Source organism: Oncorhynchus mykiss, chromosome 2 (genome assembly GCF_013265735.2).
Source record: "Oncorhynchus mykiss isolate Arlee chromosome 2, USDA_OmykA_1.1, whole genome shotgun sequence".
NCBI lineage: Eukaryota > Metazoa > Chordata > Actinopteri > Salmoniformes > Salmonidae > Oncorhynchus > Oncorhynchus mykiss.
Window position 1 is genome coordinate 73930428 of NC_048566.1, and position 13599 is coordinate 73944026.

Consider the following 13599-nt stretch of genomic DNA (forward strand, 5'->3'; position numbering starts at 1 on the left):
GCACCCCATCGTGACACTCCCTCACTGTTGTAAAATCTCTTATTTTTTAAGCTATTGAAATTAATTTATTAATGTCTACATTTGTTTTTGCCATCTTTATTCTATTGCAGACACCTTAATGTATACTTTAACATTATATTATATGATTTAAACATAAAAATGTAGCATTCAAAAATATATCAAAAAAATGTCCTTAAAGTACAATTTTTTGAAAGTATGTTACTGTTCCCACTACAACAACAAAATACATAAATGCATGTATTTTTGGCCTTTCAGCTAATTGGAAAACTGTAGAATTTCATTCATTCCTATGGAGGACTGCTTCTTCTAGGGAGTGCCAATATGCCCATCCGGTGGCTTCAAAGCCTCTCATTGGTGTCACGTGTGCTCCCTCTCCACCCTCTAGGTCACCAGGCTGCTCGTTATGGAGCACACCTGTTGCCATTGTTAAGTGCACCTGCGTGTCATCAGATTCACCTGGACTCCATCACTGCCCAGATTACCTTCCCTATATATGTCACTCCCTTCGGTTCCTTCCCAAGGCGTATTTGTTTCTGTTTCATGTCTGTGTGCTGTTTGAGTTTCTTGTTTTGCATTATGTTCCATTTATTTATTAAAACACTCCCTGAACTTGCTTCCTGACTCTCAGCGCACATTGTTACAATTGGCCAATACATAGCATCAGCAATTTATAGTTTACATACAGTACAGCTTTGGTGGACACAAACTACCTTGTATGCCCACAGCTTGTCAATATGATATATGAAATCATCATGAAAAAACCCACAAAGCAGCTGTTTAAGAGCATTATAAAAGTAAAGTGAACCACTGAAATTGAGAGTATGGCAAAGGGCAAGACCTCTACGGTCACAGAATGTAATGTGAACAGTATCCCAATTATCTAGGCCTACACAGCACACTAGAGTGGTCTCCATTACCGCTCCGGTCAGCCCTTTAAATACTACCAATACTCTAGGAGATTGAGTTACACTTGAGGTCGGCCAGTCAATATAAAAAATGAGTAAAGTTATTTTTGGTTTATATTCAAGATTCCCAGTCAATAATGTACCTGATGCCAGTCTAAGGCCCAAGCATCTGTCTATGTGGAACAGGTGAATGGCAGTCAGAGGCAGAATACAGATTCAGAGACTAAGCTAAATCAAGAGGGAAACATAAAATGGGGTTATTTTACTGCACACCTGTGATTATGCACTTGAGATTCCCACAGGGGAATCTTTTGCTTGAATCTCAAAGAACGTTTATTTTGGAATAGGACTGACATCACGACTATAACTACAGCGAATTAAGTTATGAGGTTATTTTCTGCATGTGGCATTTGTCATCGTCTTTATGTTAAACTGCGGTCATTAAAGCTGTGAAGAGGTTTTGTTTACAAGTGGTACTGAATAACAGATGATCAAAATGTATCAAATGTCAGAAAGCCCCTCAGGTTAAGAATGTCTCACCACCACCTGGGAGCCGCAGAGCACCTCATTGACTATACAATGAATTAATCAGGAGCATCTGGATGAGACAGGATACATGTTTTACTCCAGGTATCAACACTGCGGAAGGTGTCCTGTCTCCTGTTTTTAAATTTATGTCTATTTTACTACCCAACTAAATCACTCAACTGTAAAAATGCAAATATGTATGCATTTTCAAAACTCCAACCCAGCTATATTTCTCTCTAACCCCTTGAAGAATCCTAATTTAAAAAAACTGGTCGATTAAAAAAAATAGACCATTGAGTCTATTGCTCACTTTGAGGACAATACAGTGCCATTAACACGGCCCGCTACCAAAACCGGTGGGCTCTCCTTCACTGCAGCCAATGTGAATAAAACATTTAAACGTGTTAACCCTCGCAAGGCTGCAGGCCCAGACGGCATCCCTAGCCTCGTCCTCAGAGCATGCACAGACCAGCTGGCTGGTGTGTTTACGGACATATTCAATCAATCCCTATCCCAGTCTGCTTTTTCCACATGCTTCAAGAGGGCCACCATTGTTCCTGTTCCCAAGAAAGCTAAGGTAACTGAGCTAAACGACTATCGCCTCGTAGCACTCACTCCGTCAACATGAAGTGCTTTGAGAGACTAGTCAAGGATCATATCACCTCCACCCTACCTGACACCCTAGACCCACTCCAATTTGCTTACCGCCCCAATAGGTCCACAGACGATGCAATCGCAATCACACTGCACACTGCCCTAATCCATCTGGACAAGAGGAATACCTACAGTGCCTTGCGAAAGTATTCGGCCCCCTTGAACCTTTGCGACCTTTTGCCACATTTCAGGCTTCAAACATAAAGATATAAAACTGTATTCTTTTGTGAAGAATCAACAACAAGTGGGACACAATCATGAAGTGGAACGACATTTATTGGATATTTCAAACTTTTTTAACAAATCAAAAACTGAAAAATTGGGCGTGCAAAATTATTCAGCCCCTTTACTTTCAGTGCAGCAAACTCTCTCCAGAAGTTCAGTGAGGATCTCTGAATGATCCAATGTTGACCTAAATGACTAATGATGATAAATACAATCCACCTGTGTGTAATCAAGTCTCCATTTAAATGCACCTGCACTGTGATAGTCTCAGAGGTCCGTTAAAAGCGCAGAGAGCATCATGAAGAACAAGGAACACACCAGGCATGTCCGAGATACTGTTGTGAAGAAGTTTAAAGCCGGATTTGGATACAAAAAGATTTCCCAAGCTTTAAACATCCCAAGGAGCACTGTGCAAGCGATAATATTGAAATGGAAGGAGTATCAGACCACTGCAAATCTACCAAGACCTGGCCGTCCCTCTAAACTTTCAGCTCATACAAGGATAAGACTGATCAGAGATGCAGCCAAGAGCCCCATGATCACTCTGGATGAACTGCAGAGATCTACAGCTGAGGTGGGAGACTCTGTCCATAGGACAACAATCAGTCGTATATTGCACAAATCTGGCCTTTATGGAAGAGTGGCAAGAAGAAAGCCATTTCTTAAAGATATCCATAAAAAGTGTTGTTTAAAGTTTGCCACAAGCCACCTGGGAGACACACCAAACATGTGGAAGAAGTTGCTCTGGTCAGATGAAACCAAAATTGAACTTTTTGGCAACAATGCAAAACGTTATGTTTGGCGTAAAAGCAACACAGCTGAACACACCATCCCCACTGTCAAACATGGTGGTGGCAGCATCATAGTTTGGGCCTGCTTTTCTTCAGCAGGGACAGGGAAGATGGTTAAAATTGAAGGGAAGATGGATGGAGCCAAATACAGGACCATTCTGGAAGAAAACCTGATGGAGTCTGCAAAAGACCTGAGACTGGGACGGAGATTTGTCTTCCAACAAGACAATGATTCAAAACATAAAGCAAAATCTACAATGGAATGGTTCAAAAATAAACATATCCAGGTGTTAGAATGGCCAAGTCAAAGTCCAGACCTGAATCCAATTGAGAATCTGTGGAAAGAACTGAAAACTGCTGTTCACAAATGCTCTCCATCCAACCTCACTGAGCTCGAGCTGTTTTGCAAGGAGGAATGGGAAAAAATGTCAGTCTCTCGATGTGCAAAACTGATAGAAACATACCCCAAGCGACTTACAGCTGTAATCGCAGCAAAAGGTGGCGCTACAAAGTATTAACTTAAGGGGGCTTAATAATTTTTGCACCCCCAATTTTTCAGTTTTTGAAATATCCAATAAATGTCGTTCCACTTCATGATTGTGTCCCACTTGTTGTTGATTCTTCACAAAAAAATAGAGTTTTATATCTTTATGTTTGAAGCCTGAAATGTGGCAAAAGGTCGCAAAGTTCAAGGGGGCCGAATACTTTCGCAAGGCACCGTATGTAAGAATGCTATTCATTGATTACAGCTCAGAATTTAACACCATAGTACCCTCCAAACTAGTCATTAAGCTCGAGATCCTGGGTCTCGACCCCGCCCTGGGGGTCCTGGACTTTCTGACGGGCCAGCCCCAGGTGGTGAGGGTAGGAAACAACATCTCCACCCTGCTGATCCTCAACACTGGGGCCCCACAAGGGTGCGTTCTCAGCCCTCTCCTGTACTCCCTGTTCACCAATGTCTGCGTGGCCATGCACGCCTCCAACTCAATCATCAAGTTTGCAGACGACACCACAGTGGTAGGCTTGATTACCAACAATGACGAGACGGCCTACAGGGAGGAGGTGAGGGGCCTCGGAGTGTGCTGTCAGGGAAATAACCTCACACTCAACATTAACAAAACAAAGGAGATGATTGTGGACTTCAGGAAACAGCAGAGGTAGCACCGCCCTATCCACATCGACGTGACAGTAGTGGAGAAGGTGGAAAGTTTTAAGTTCCTCGGCATACACATCACGGACAAACTGAAATGGTCCACCCACACAGACAGCATGGTGAATAAGGCGCAGCAGTGCCTCTTCAACCTCAGGAGGCTGAAAAAATGTGGCTTGTCACCAAAAACACTCACAAACTTTTACAGATGTACAATCGAGAGCATCCTGTCGGGCTGTATCACCGCCTGGTACGGCAACTGCTCCACCCACAACTGTAAGGCTCTCCAGAGAGTAGTTAGGTCTGCACAACGCATCACCAGGGGCAAACTACCTGCCCTCCAGGACACCTACACCACCCGATGTCACAGTAAGGCCAAAAAGGTCATCAAGGACAACAGCCACTCGAGCCGCTATCATCCAGAAGGCGAGGTCAGTACAGGTGCATCAAATCTGGGACAGAGATTATGAAAAACAGCTTCTATCTCAAGGCCAACAGACTGTTAAACAGCCACTAACATTGAGTGGCTGCTGCCAACATACTGACTCAATCTCTAGCCACTTAATAATTAACAATTGGATGTAATAAATGTATCACTAGTCACTTTAAACTATGCCACTTTATAATGTTTACATACCCTACACTACTAATCTCATATGTATATACTGTACTCTATACCATCTACTGCATCTTGCCTATGCCGTTCTGCCATCGCTCATCCATATATATTTTTATGTACATATTCTTATTCATTCCTTTACACTTGTGTGTATAAGGTAGTTATTGTGAAATTCTTAGATTACTTGTTAGATATTACTGCACGGTCGGAACTAGAAGCACAAGCATTTCGCTACACTCATTAATATCTGCTAACCCTGTATATGTGACCAATAAAATTGTATTTGATTTGGTGTGACATGATCAAATCTCAATGCTTGGACAGTGCCTGAGGTGCATAGTGCCTCTGACCATCACTGCAATATGAGCTGATGTCTGATAGGGACATGCCTTTTCTTTGCTTTGGACTAGAACCCACAGCAACAAATGTTTCCAAGAAATAGCCTACTCTGGTTGCATTTATGCACCACTCAGGCAAACAACCAGCACTAATACGCATGGTGATACCACTTTTCGAGAGCTTGAGTTTTTTTTGTCAGTAGTAGACACCATCCAGTTAGCCTGACCTCACTCAGTACCTTATGCACACAGAAATGCATGCCTTCGGGAAGAGATAATTTATGGCTTAGTATTTTGTGAATCATTACCAAGTCATCTCTCTTTGTGTATTCTATTTGTTTACCATTAGAAACAAAACCTGAATGCCCATACATGCTGCGTGATATTATGATATTAACATGTACTGAAAAGGTCAGAGCCCCATAGAGAGGAGAGTATTTGTCTCAACTCTGTTTGTCTCAACTCTGTTTGTCTCAGCATGTCAAATATGATCTGATGGGCCTGTTAAGTGAACAGATGATGTGTTTTTGTTGGTCCAGGTAAAGTATGCTCTCTGCCCAGTTGAAAACAGACCGACATGGCTACAGGCTGTGAAATGAATCTACGTCCATCCAGTTATGCCCAACAAATACAAACATAGGGAAGTGCACTCAGCCTAAAGTAACTCCAATGTAGCTAGTAGCCTTATGGCTAAACCCTTTGTTAGACCTGAGACGTGTGCGCGAATGGAGTGTTTTTCCAAACCAATGTTCCATGATAAAGAGAAGAATCATGTGAGCTGTGTTGCACTGTCTGTACGCCAATGTGAATGAATGTTCTTTTGTTCATGTGTGCAGATCTCAGCTGAGCCCCTGGGGTGGTTTGAGTGCATCGAGGCTGATTGGAGGCGGCTGTCCATCCTGGAAGGCTCGTTGTGAGGTGAAATGTCATCAGTCCAAGCCCAGAGTCATCTGTAGCCCCAGAGGAGCTGCCCGGCTTCACTTTTACAACAGAGCACCAGTCTCCCATTCAGGGAGCCCAGACCTACAGGAAGAGAGGGAGAGGAAATATACACAGGGGAGAAGAAGACACTCTTCATGAATTCCCTAAAATCGTGAAAGACAAACCGTATGAGTTGGCTGGCAGTCGTGAGGAGAGGAGCTATGTGGACAATAAGCATGGCCCAGCTCTGTCTCCCGGCATTCCTTCTCCTACTGGCCTACGCCTTTGTCCAAGCAGCTGCCACCGAGGACGATGTCACTCCACGACTCAGCTTCACTTACAGTAAGTGTCATCCATCGCCTTCCTTCCTGACTGTCCCGGACCTGCTGTTTTGACCCTCTCTCTCTCTCTCTCTCTCTCTCTCTCTCTCTCGCTCTTTCTCTTTCTCTCTCTCTCTACCGCACCTACTGTCTCAACCTATGAATGCTCGGCTATGAAAAGCCAACTGACATATACTCCTGAAGTACTGACCTGTTGCACCCTCTATAACCACTGTGATTATTATTTGACCCTGCTGGTCATCTATGAATGTTTGAGCATCTTGAAGAATGATACGGCCTTAATGGCCATGTACTCTTATAATCTCCACCCAGCGCATCCCTCAGAGCCTGGCTCCTCTCTAGGTTTCTTCCTAGGTTCCAGGCTTTCTTTTTCCTAGCCACCATGCTTCTACATACCGTATGCATTGCTTTCTCTCTGGGGTCTTAGACTGGGTTTCTGTATAAGCACTTTATGACAACTGCTGACGTGAAAAGGGTTTTATGTTTCTCCTGGACCAGTCGTAGTTCATAGTGTGAGAAACACAAGCATTCCTTTAGTGTTGGAGAAACAAAGCAAGAGAAAAAGAGAGGCCAGAGTGTTTACCCTCACTGGGTGCCCTCCCCACTGACCCGGGTGTGTAAGGGAGCCTCAGCCTGCTCCCATCCCAGAACTGTTGTTCATCTATGAATAAGAGCAGGGAGTTGTGTGGGGTTGGGGTGGAGGTGGCTGGGATGGTCCAGGTTGCTGAGAGGAGAGGAGAGCTCTGGAGGGGCCTGGGGCTCAGGCAAGGCTTTGAGGGATATTTGACATGCACAGTAATGCTTGGCAAGGTGTTGATAAACAGACGAATGGGAGCAAGGCTATTCCTCTCTAACCAGCTCTGTGGCCCTGTGGAGGAGCTTAGTGTGTTCTCCATGGGACACATCGAGTTAGAGCACAGCATTTACATAGCTGCCATTAGGGCTGGGAATTGCCAGGGACCCCCTGATACAATATGTCTTGCGATTCTCACAATTCTATGTGTATTGCGATTGGATACTGTGATTTTATTGCGATTTGATGTTCCAAACATATTGCTCACCATATGTCTGCTGCAGCGAGACAAGAGAGAGAGCCATGAGAACGAGTTTTGATCAGTCATGGAAATAAAAGTGCTGAAAACAAATTGGCTCCCTGTTTAAAAAAGAAGATGGAGAACAAGTTATGAAGGAAAAATACTGGAGTTCTGGTCCAGGTGCAGACAACTAACGCAAGAATAATATTGCAATACTGTCAAAACAATACAATACGATATATTGTAAAAAAATATATATATATCCCGAGATGTACAGTAACTGTATAGATTATTTCCCCCCATCACTAACTGCCGTGCTCCCGGAAAGCCGCTGATATTTCAGGACAGTGCCTCACACACTATTCATGGTTTTCCTGTTGAAAGGGAGAGAAAACGTGTTCTGCACGGTATTAGTGATATATTGTTACTCAGTACAAGATACTGATACTGTAACCTACTGGGAGAATTATGCTCCTGTCAGTGGTTTTACATTTTGCTTCAATGCTTTTGTGTTTCCGTTGATTAACTTATTCTATCATTGTAAGACATTTCAATAAGAGTTACCCTGTCAATGACAGTCCCATGAAGGAACATTCATGATGGCTTAGCAGTATGAAAAGATTCCAAACCATGCATTTGACTGGGTGTGTTGCTCTGTGTGTTACCCCACATCTAGAACTTAATGGCAGGAAAGCCAGCTAAATCCCAGAGCATGAATGGCAGCTCCATCAGGGTGGGTCTGTCAAGTCATAGCAGGTCAGAGGTAGTTACAACATGAACCAGGTCATTGCACTCGGTCTTACTCAGGACAATGTCACACACACACAGTTTTCATCAACACGGGAGGTATTGCTCTTCTGCAGCCATCCTCTTATCTCGGCTAATGGTTTGTTTACACAGTTAACTTAAGTAGTAGCTGATCATTTGTTTGCAAGATAAACTTACACCATCCATATCCAAAAATGTCTTCAAAACAAGTCTTCTGTCAGCGCAGTGCATGTTGAACTAAGAAGTATAGGGATCAGGAGTTGTATGACTTTGTGCTCTCATTATCTGATCTCAGTATGGCTCCTGATTGGTGATTTTGGAAGCAAAGGATATGTAATTGCAATGCAGCCCATTTTGTCAACGTACCAATGCTCTGCCATGGTTGATGACAGTATGCACATAATGCTAAAGCTATGGATGGCTCCCATGCCATTGGGTGTGAACTATTGATAATGTGATTTTACAACCCAGTTCATCACAGTACACATGGTCTCAGGTCTTACAGGCCATTTGGTGGGCAATGGATGCAGTTCTGTAGAAGGCAGTACTAGAAATCCACCTAGGTTATACTTTTCATCAATCTGTATATTTTTTGTTTTCATAGAGAACAAAACCTTTAGTTCTATTTACCTGGGATAGAAGTAATGCAAGAGAATACATGCAGGCATGTAGGGTTAGTTTACTGTTGTTCCCAATGACTCACCTTTTAGGATCCGCCTATAGTCTTAAGCACCTACTGGCATAGAAACAGTGCGCAGATTGCCTTGTCATATTATCTACACCTACAGTAGATTAAGCCAGTGTGTGTGCTCTTCTGAGGCCAGGAGAGGAGACGATTGAAATGGGTCACGGAGGCCTCAGCTTGGAGTCTTGCCTGCCTGTCCTGCCTGTCCCAGCCTGTCCTGCCTGTCCTGCCTGTCCAAACCTGCATCCTGGCTTTCCCTTGGTGGACCTCTATAGTCCCAGGTCATCTCTCTTACCTGCCAGCCTCCACAAAGCCCCCAGCATGGCCCCGACGGAACGTTTCACAACAGCAAAAACCATCACTCACAAACTGAAAAGGCAGTTTCACACGTCTCCTTGGACTGGAAAATATATTAGCGTTTTGGGTTAATCACTCATCCTGAATGAACACCATAAAACATGTAAGATCAAAATGTCACTCTCCTGCGGCCTCCTTAAGGGCGCTGTACTGCTGCGCCACCAGAGACTCTGGGTTCGCGTCCAGGCTTTGTCGTAACCGGCCGTGACCGGGAGGTCCGTGGGGCGATGCACAATTGGCCTAGAATCCTCCGAGTTAGGGAGTGTGTGGCTGGTAGGGATATCCTTGTCTCATCGCGCACCAGCGACTCCTGTGACTGGCCGGTCGCAGTGCGCGCTAACGGTGTTTCCTCCGACACATTGGTGCGGCTGCCTTCCGGGTTGGATGCACGCTGTGTTAAGAAGCAGTATGGCTTGGTTGGGTTGTGTATCGGAGGACGCATGACTTTCGACCTTCGACCTTCGTCTCTCCTGAGCCCGTACGGGAGTTGTAGCGATGAGACAAGATAGGAAATACAAACAATTGGATTCCATGAAAAAGAGGATAAAAAATAAACATAAGTAACTTTCAGCCATGTCAAGATTTGATCAAGATTATGGATATACAGTAGGGACAAGTTTCTATTTTCTTACTTGTGTGTCTGTAAGAAAAAAGGGTGGGGGGGGTAAATAGTTACAGCAGCATTTATTAGGAATAAACCAGCTGCAAGGTAATTAATATCACATTACTGTACTTCTTACCTCTTACTGTTCTACTGATGAGCTATGCTTTTACTCAACGGAGTCAACATAAGGAAATGACTAACTACAGGAGTGACTCACAGCTCTTAACTTTGAGAGGTTCAGTAGTAAAGAAACCGTCTCTCCCCTCATGAAACAGTTACAGTCGTATAGGCCTAACTATACGACTGCAGATCTGAACCTGACAGGGGAATTATGAGGTCCCACTGACAATTAAATGACCAATATAGATTTGGGAAAAAGATTGGAATAGGCACATGTTAGTGTCCAGTAGTGACATATTTTCAATTGGTAAGCAAACACTCATGAACAGAAAACAAAATGTTTATGGCAATAGGGATGCTGATTGCCAGTGGCTTGACAATGGGAGCTGCCGTTGCCTGCTAACGTCAGTGCCGGTGTGATGGATTTCCCAGGCCCCCCACTGAAGGGCTGTGTCACTCTGTGTTTACTGTATCAAAGCAACATTCCATGCTGTGAGCCTCAGGGACCTGGGCCATACAGAACCCTCCCCCACCCCCCTCTGCCTCTCAGCCCTGTCTGCATACAGTGCCTTGCGAAAGTATTCGGCCCCCTTGAACTTTGCGACCTTTTGCCACATTTCAGGCTTCAAACATAAAGATATAAAACTGTATTTTTTTGTGAAAAATCAACAACAAGTGGGACACAATTTTGCACGCCCAATTTTTCAGTTTTTGATTTCTTAAAAAAGTTTGAAATATCCAATAAATGTCGTTCCACTTCATGATTGTGTCCCACTTGTTGTTGATTCTTCACAAAAAAATACAGTTTTATATCTTTATGTTTGAAGCCTGAAATGTGGCAAAAGGTCGCAAAGTTCAAGGGGGGCGAATACTTTCGCAAGGCACTGTATATGTGAGTCTACATCCCTGCCAGCCTTATGTCTGTGGTGTGGTCAGACCAGCCTGGACCTCCCCAGTCCCTCCTCAGCCCGGCATCAGCAACATTATCCTGGACAGCCTTCCTCTCCCCTCCCCTTCAGTTCCCTCTCTCCGCCTTAATGACGAGACTAAACTCCCATGAATAATGAAAGGGGATTTGTGTGTGTTATGGTGTGAACATTGGTCTGGTTCTCATTATGCGCCTATCAGGACGGATCATGGGTTCAGGGAGGAGAGCCTACATCTGCTTTGCCCTCCTCTTTTGTTCCTGTCTTTAATGAAAGACCATGCCGGAGAGCTTAGTGTGCTAGAATGCTATTTAAAGGGACACCTATATGTGATTTATATGGTCTCTCATTCCCCGTTGATCTATTCAGCCCTCTGTTAGTTAAACACAGTGCAGGCAGTCACGGTAGAGATCAACATGTTGGGGCCATACCCACAGCACTAATAATTAAGAACATCATTCATTTGAAACTAACAAAGCACATCATGTATATTAGAATGTGCTTTGTTCTTGTCCTATAGGACAGTGTTTATGCCTGTTGAGCCACTCACGTTGAAGTGATTGAAAATGACAATCTTGTCAAGCGAGATAAGGAATATGCCAAGCACAATTATAGCTGCACAATGTAACTACTATACCGTACTCTTCTTTATGTATGCATGAAATGGCCGTCCATGGCTGTGGACTGTGTTGCTTATGGGAGGGGTCTGGTTGTAGGTGCTTAGATATGCTCCATTAGACCGCAGCCTCTTGGCAGAGACATGTAGACTGCCCATAAAAGGCCTGCAGTATGGAGAGCCTTCAGAGATACCATACTGTATATCACACTGCTAGCCATTTGGACCACGGATATCACACTGATTTATTATCTCATCCATGAAAAGAGATATATGATTGATTGTTTACCATATTTTATTAGTGATAACATGCGGTTGTACCTTTTACCAAAAGTCTAGATGTTGCAGCACACTGATATCTGTTTGTTCATAGTATTAAAAGATGACAACATTGATGTTGATGTTACTAGTGTTTATGAGAGACAGCCACTTTCTCCAGTCCGCCAGGGAGGGAGCTGCTCATAAATCACCTAAGGCCTGTCGCCTTTATGAAAACACCCTCATCGCTGCACCTCCTCCTCCCCCCTCCTCTTCTTCTTTCTCCTCCTTCACCTTCTCCTCTTCCTTCTTCTTTCTCCTCCTCTTCCTCCCTCATCTCCTAGCCTGTGTTGTGAAATGGAATACCCCATCACACTGTTTGGTCTAGTCATGCCAGCCAGCCTGATCAGCCCCTTGCTGGCCTCCCACACCACGGACCCTGACTACATGAGGTCATGACACAGTGCTGATGCTCAGCCTCTCCCTGTAGTGCAGCAGGGGTCCTGAGCCTGAAAGCCTGATGCCAAAGCAGGTTTACATTGCGAAGGGGAGCACCATATTGAGGATGAACCGGGGTCAGCAGCAGCACTCAGCAGCATACAGCAGCATGCTATCTCTGACCAGCAGACCTGGTCCAGGATCATGGAAGGACAACATTATTTTCCTGTGGGAAATTATAGCTGAGGTGCACCGTTGTTTGCAAATTGTAGGCTTTTGGAAACACTTCCCTGTTTAAATAAGCAGTCAAATGACATTATTTTCCCAATAAATGTTGCTATGGTTCCCATGAAATCTGTTATGCCCCTCTTTGCCTACTGAATACCAAGCTATTCATTAGGCAAAATTATGTTTTTCTGTAATTGGCCTACTGAGCTCTATGATACTCAATCTTCAATCCATTAATATGCACATCTTCAGTTCACTCTTGTGGCAACCAGCACCCTCTTCACATAGATTGTGTGTACACTAGCCAGCATTCTCAGCATCACCATGGCGTTTTCTTCATGCTACCATGTGTGAGTTCTAGTCTCCTGCTAACCAGAGAGAGCCAGGCCCTTCCCTAAACAAACAGCTGGCTCACAGCTTGCCTAATGAATCTCCCGGTGGATCTGATGTCTTAATGCTCTCCAGATGCCCCTGTCTCTGCTCGACCGTGGCCCTGCACCATTCTATCACTCACAGGTCATGTTGCTTTTTCACCTCAGCAGGATAGTAATCATACATTCTACCAGGTCCCAGAGCATGACTCCGTTCCCACTCTAGTTATGTTGATGTCATGCGTTTGCCTTCACAATGAACTGGTTCTGTGGTGGGTTTTGTCTTCCTGCTGTTTGTCCACAGAGAATAGGATTAGATGGGATGATACAGGAAGTTGTGACCTGACCTTGCTCCTTGCTCGGTCTGTCTACATTGGGAAAGTGGTTTCTAGAAGGTGGGAAGGTTCCTCAGTTCTGTGTTAGGAGTTACTGGTACTGTTTCCCAGGAGTTGGGTGGTGACCACTTCCTCTGTGGGTAGAACAACATGTTATTGTATGTTCGCTATCTGTTCTTTTACATTTGGTCAGATCCATCTGAAAAGGAAAAAGTAAGCACCTGGTTTGTGTGCACAGTCAAAACAGAGGATCCTGTAAAAACAAGTATGGTGATGTCACCGATTTATGAGCTGTGTATGTGTGTGTGTAAACTTTTGACTCATCACATACGCTGCTGTTCCTGTTTATTATCTATCGGTTGCCTA

General features: G+C 44.2%; 1 protein-coding gene across 4 annotated transcripts in view; it reads left to right on the plus strand.

Moving 5' to 3' along the window:
- Positions 1 to 13599, plus strand: part of LOC110495946 (semaphorin-4B) — a 101187-nt gene that overhangs the window by 46877 nt on the left and 40711 nt on the right. For all 4 annotated transcript variants that reach the window (XM_021571519.2, XM_021571502.2, XM_021571494.2 and 1 more), the window contains one exon: positions 6068 to 6494. In XM_021571519.2, the coding sequence (XP_021427194.2) occupies positions 6341 to 6494 (154 nt within the window). In that variant the 5' untranslated portion in view covers positions 6068 to 6340. The remainder of the gene's footprint in view (positions 1 to 6067; positions 6495 to 13599) is intronic.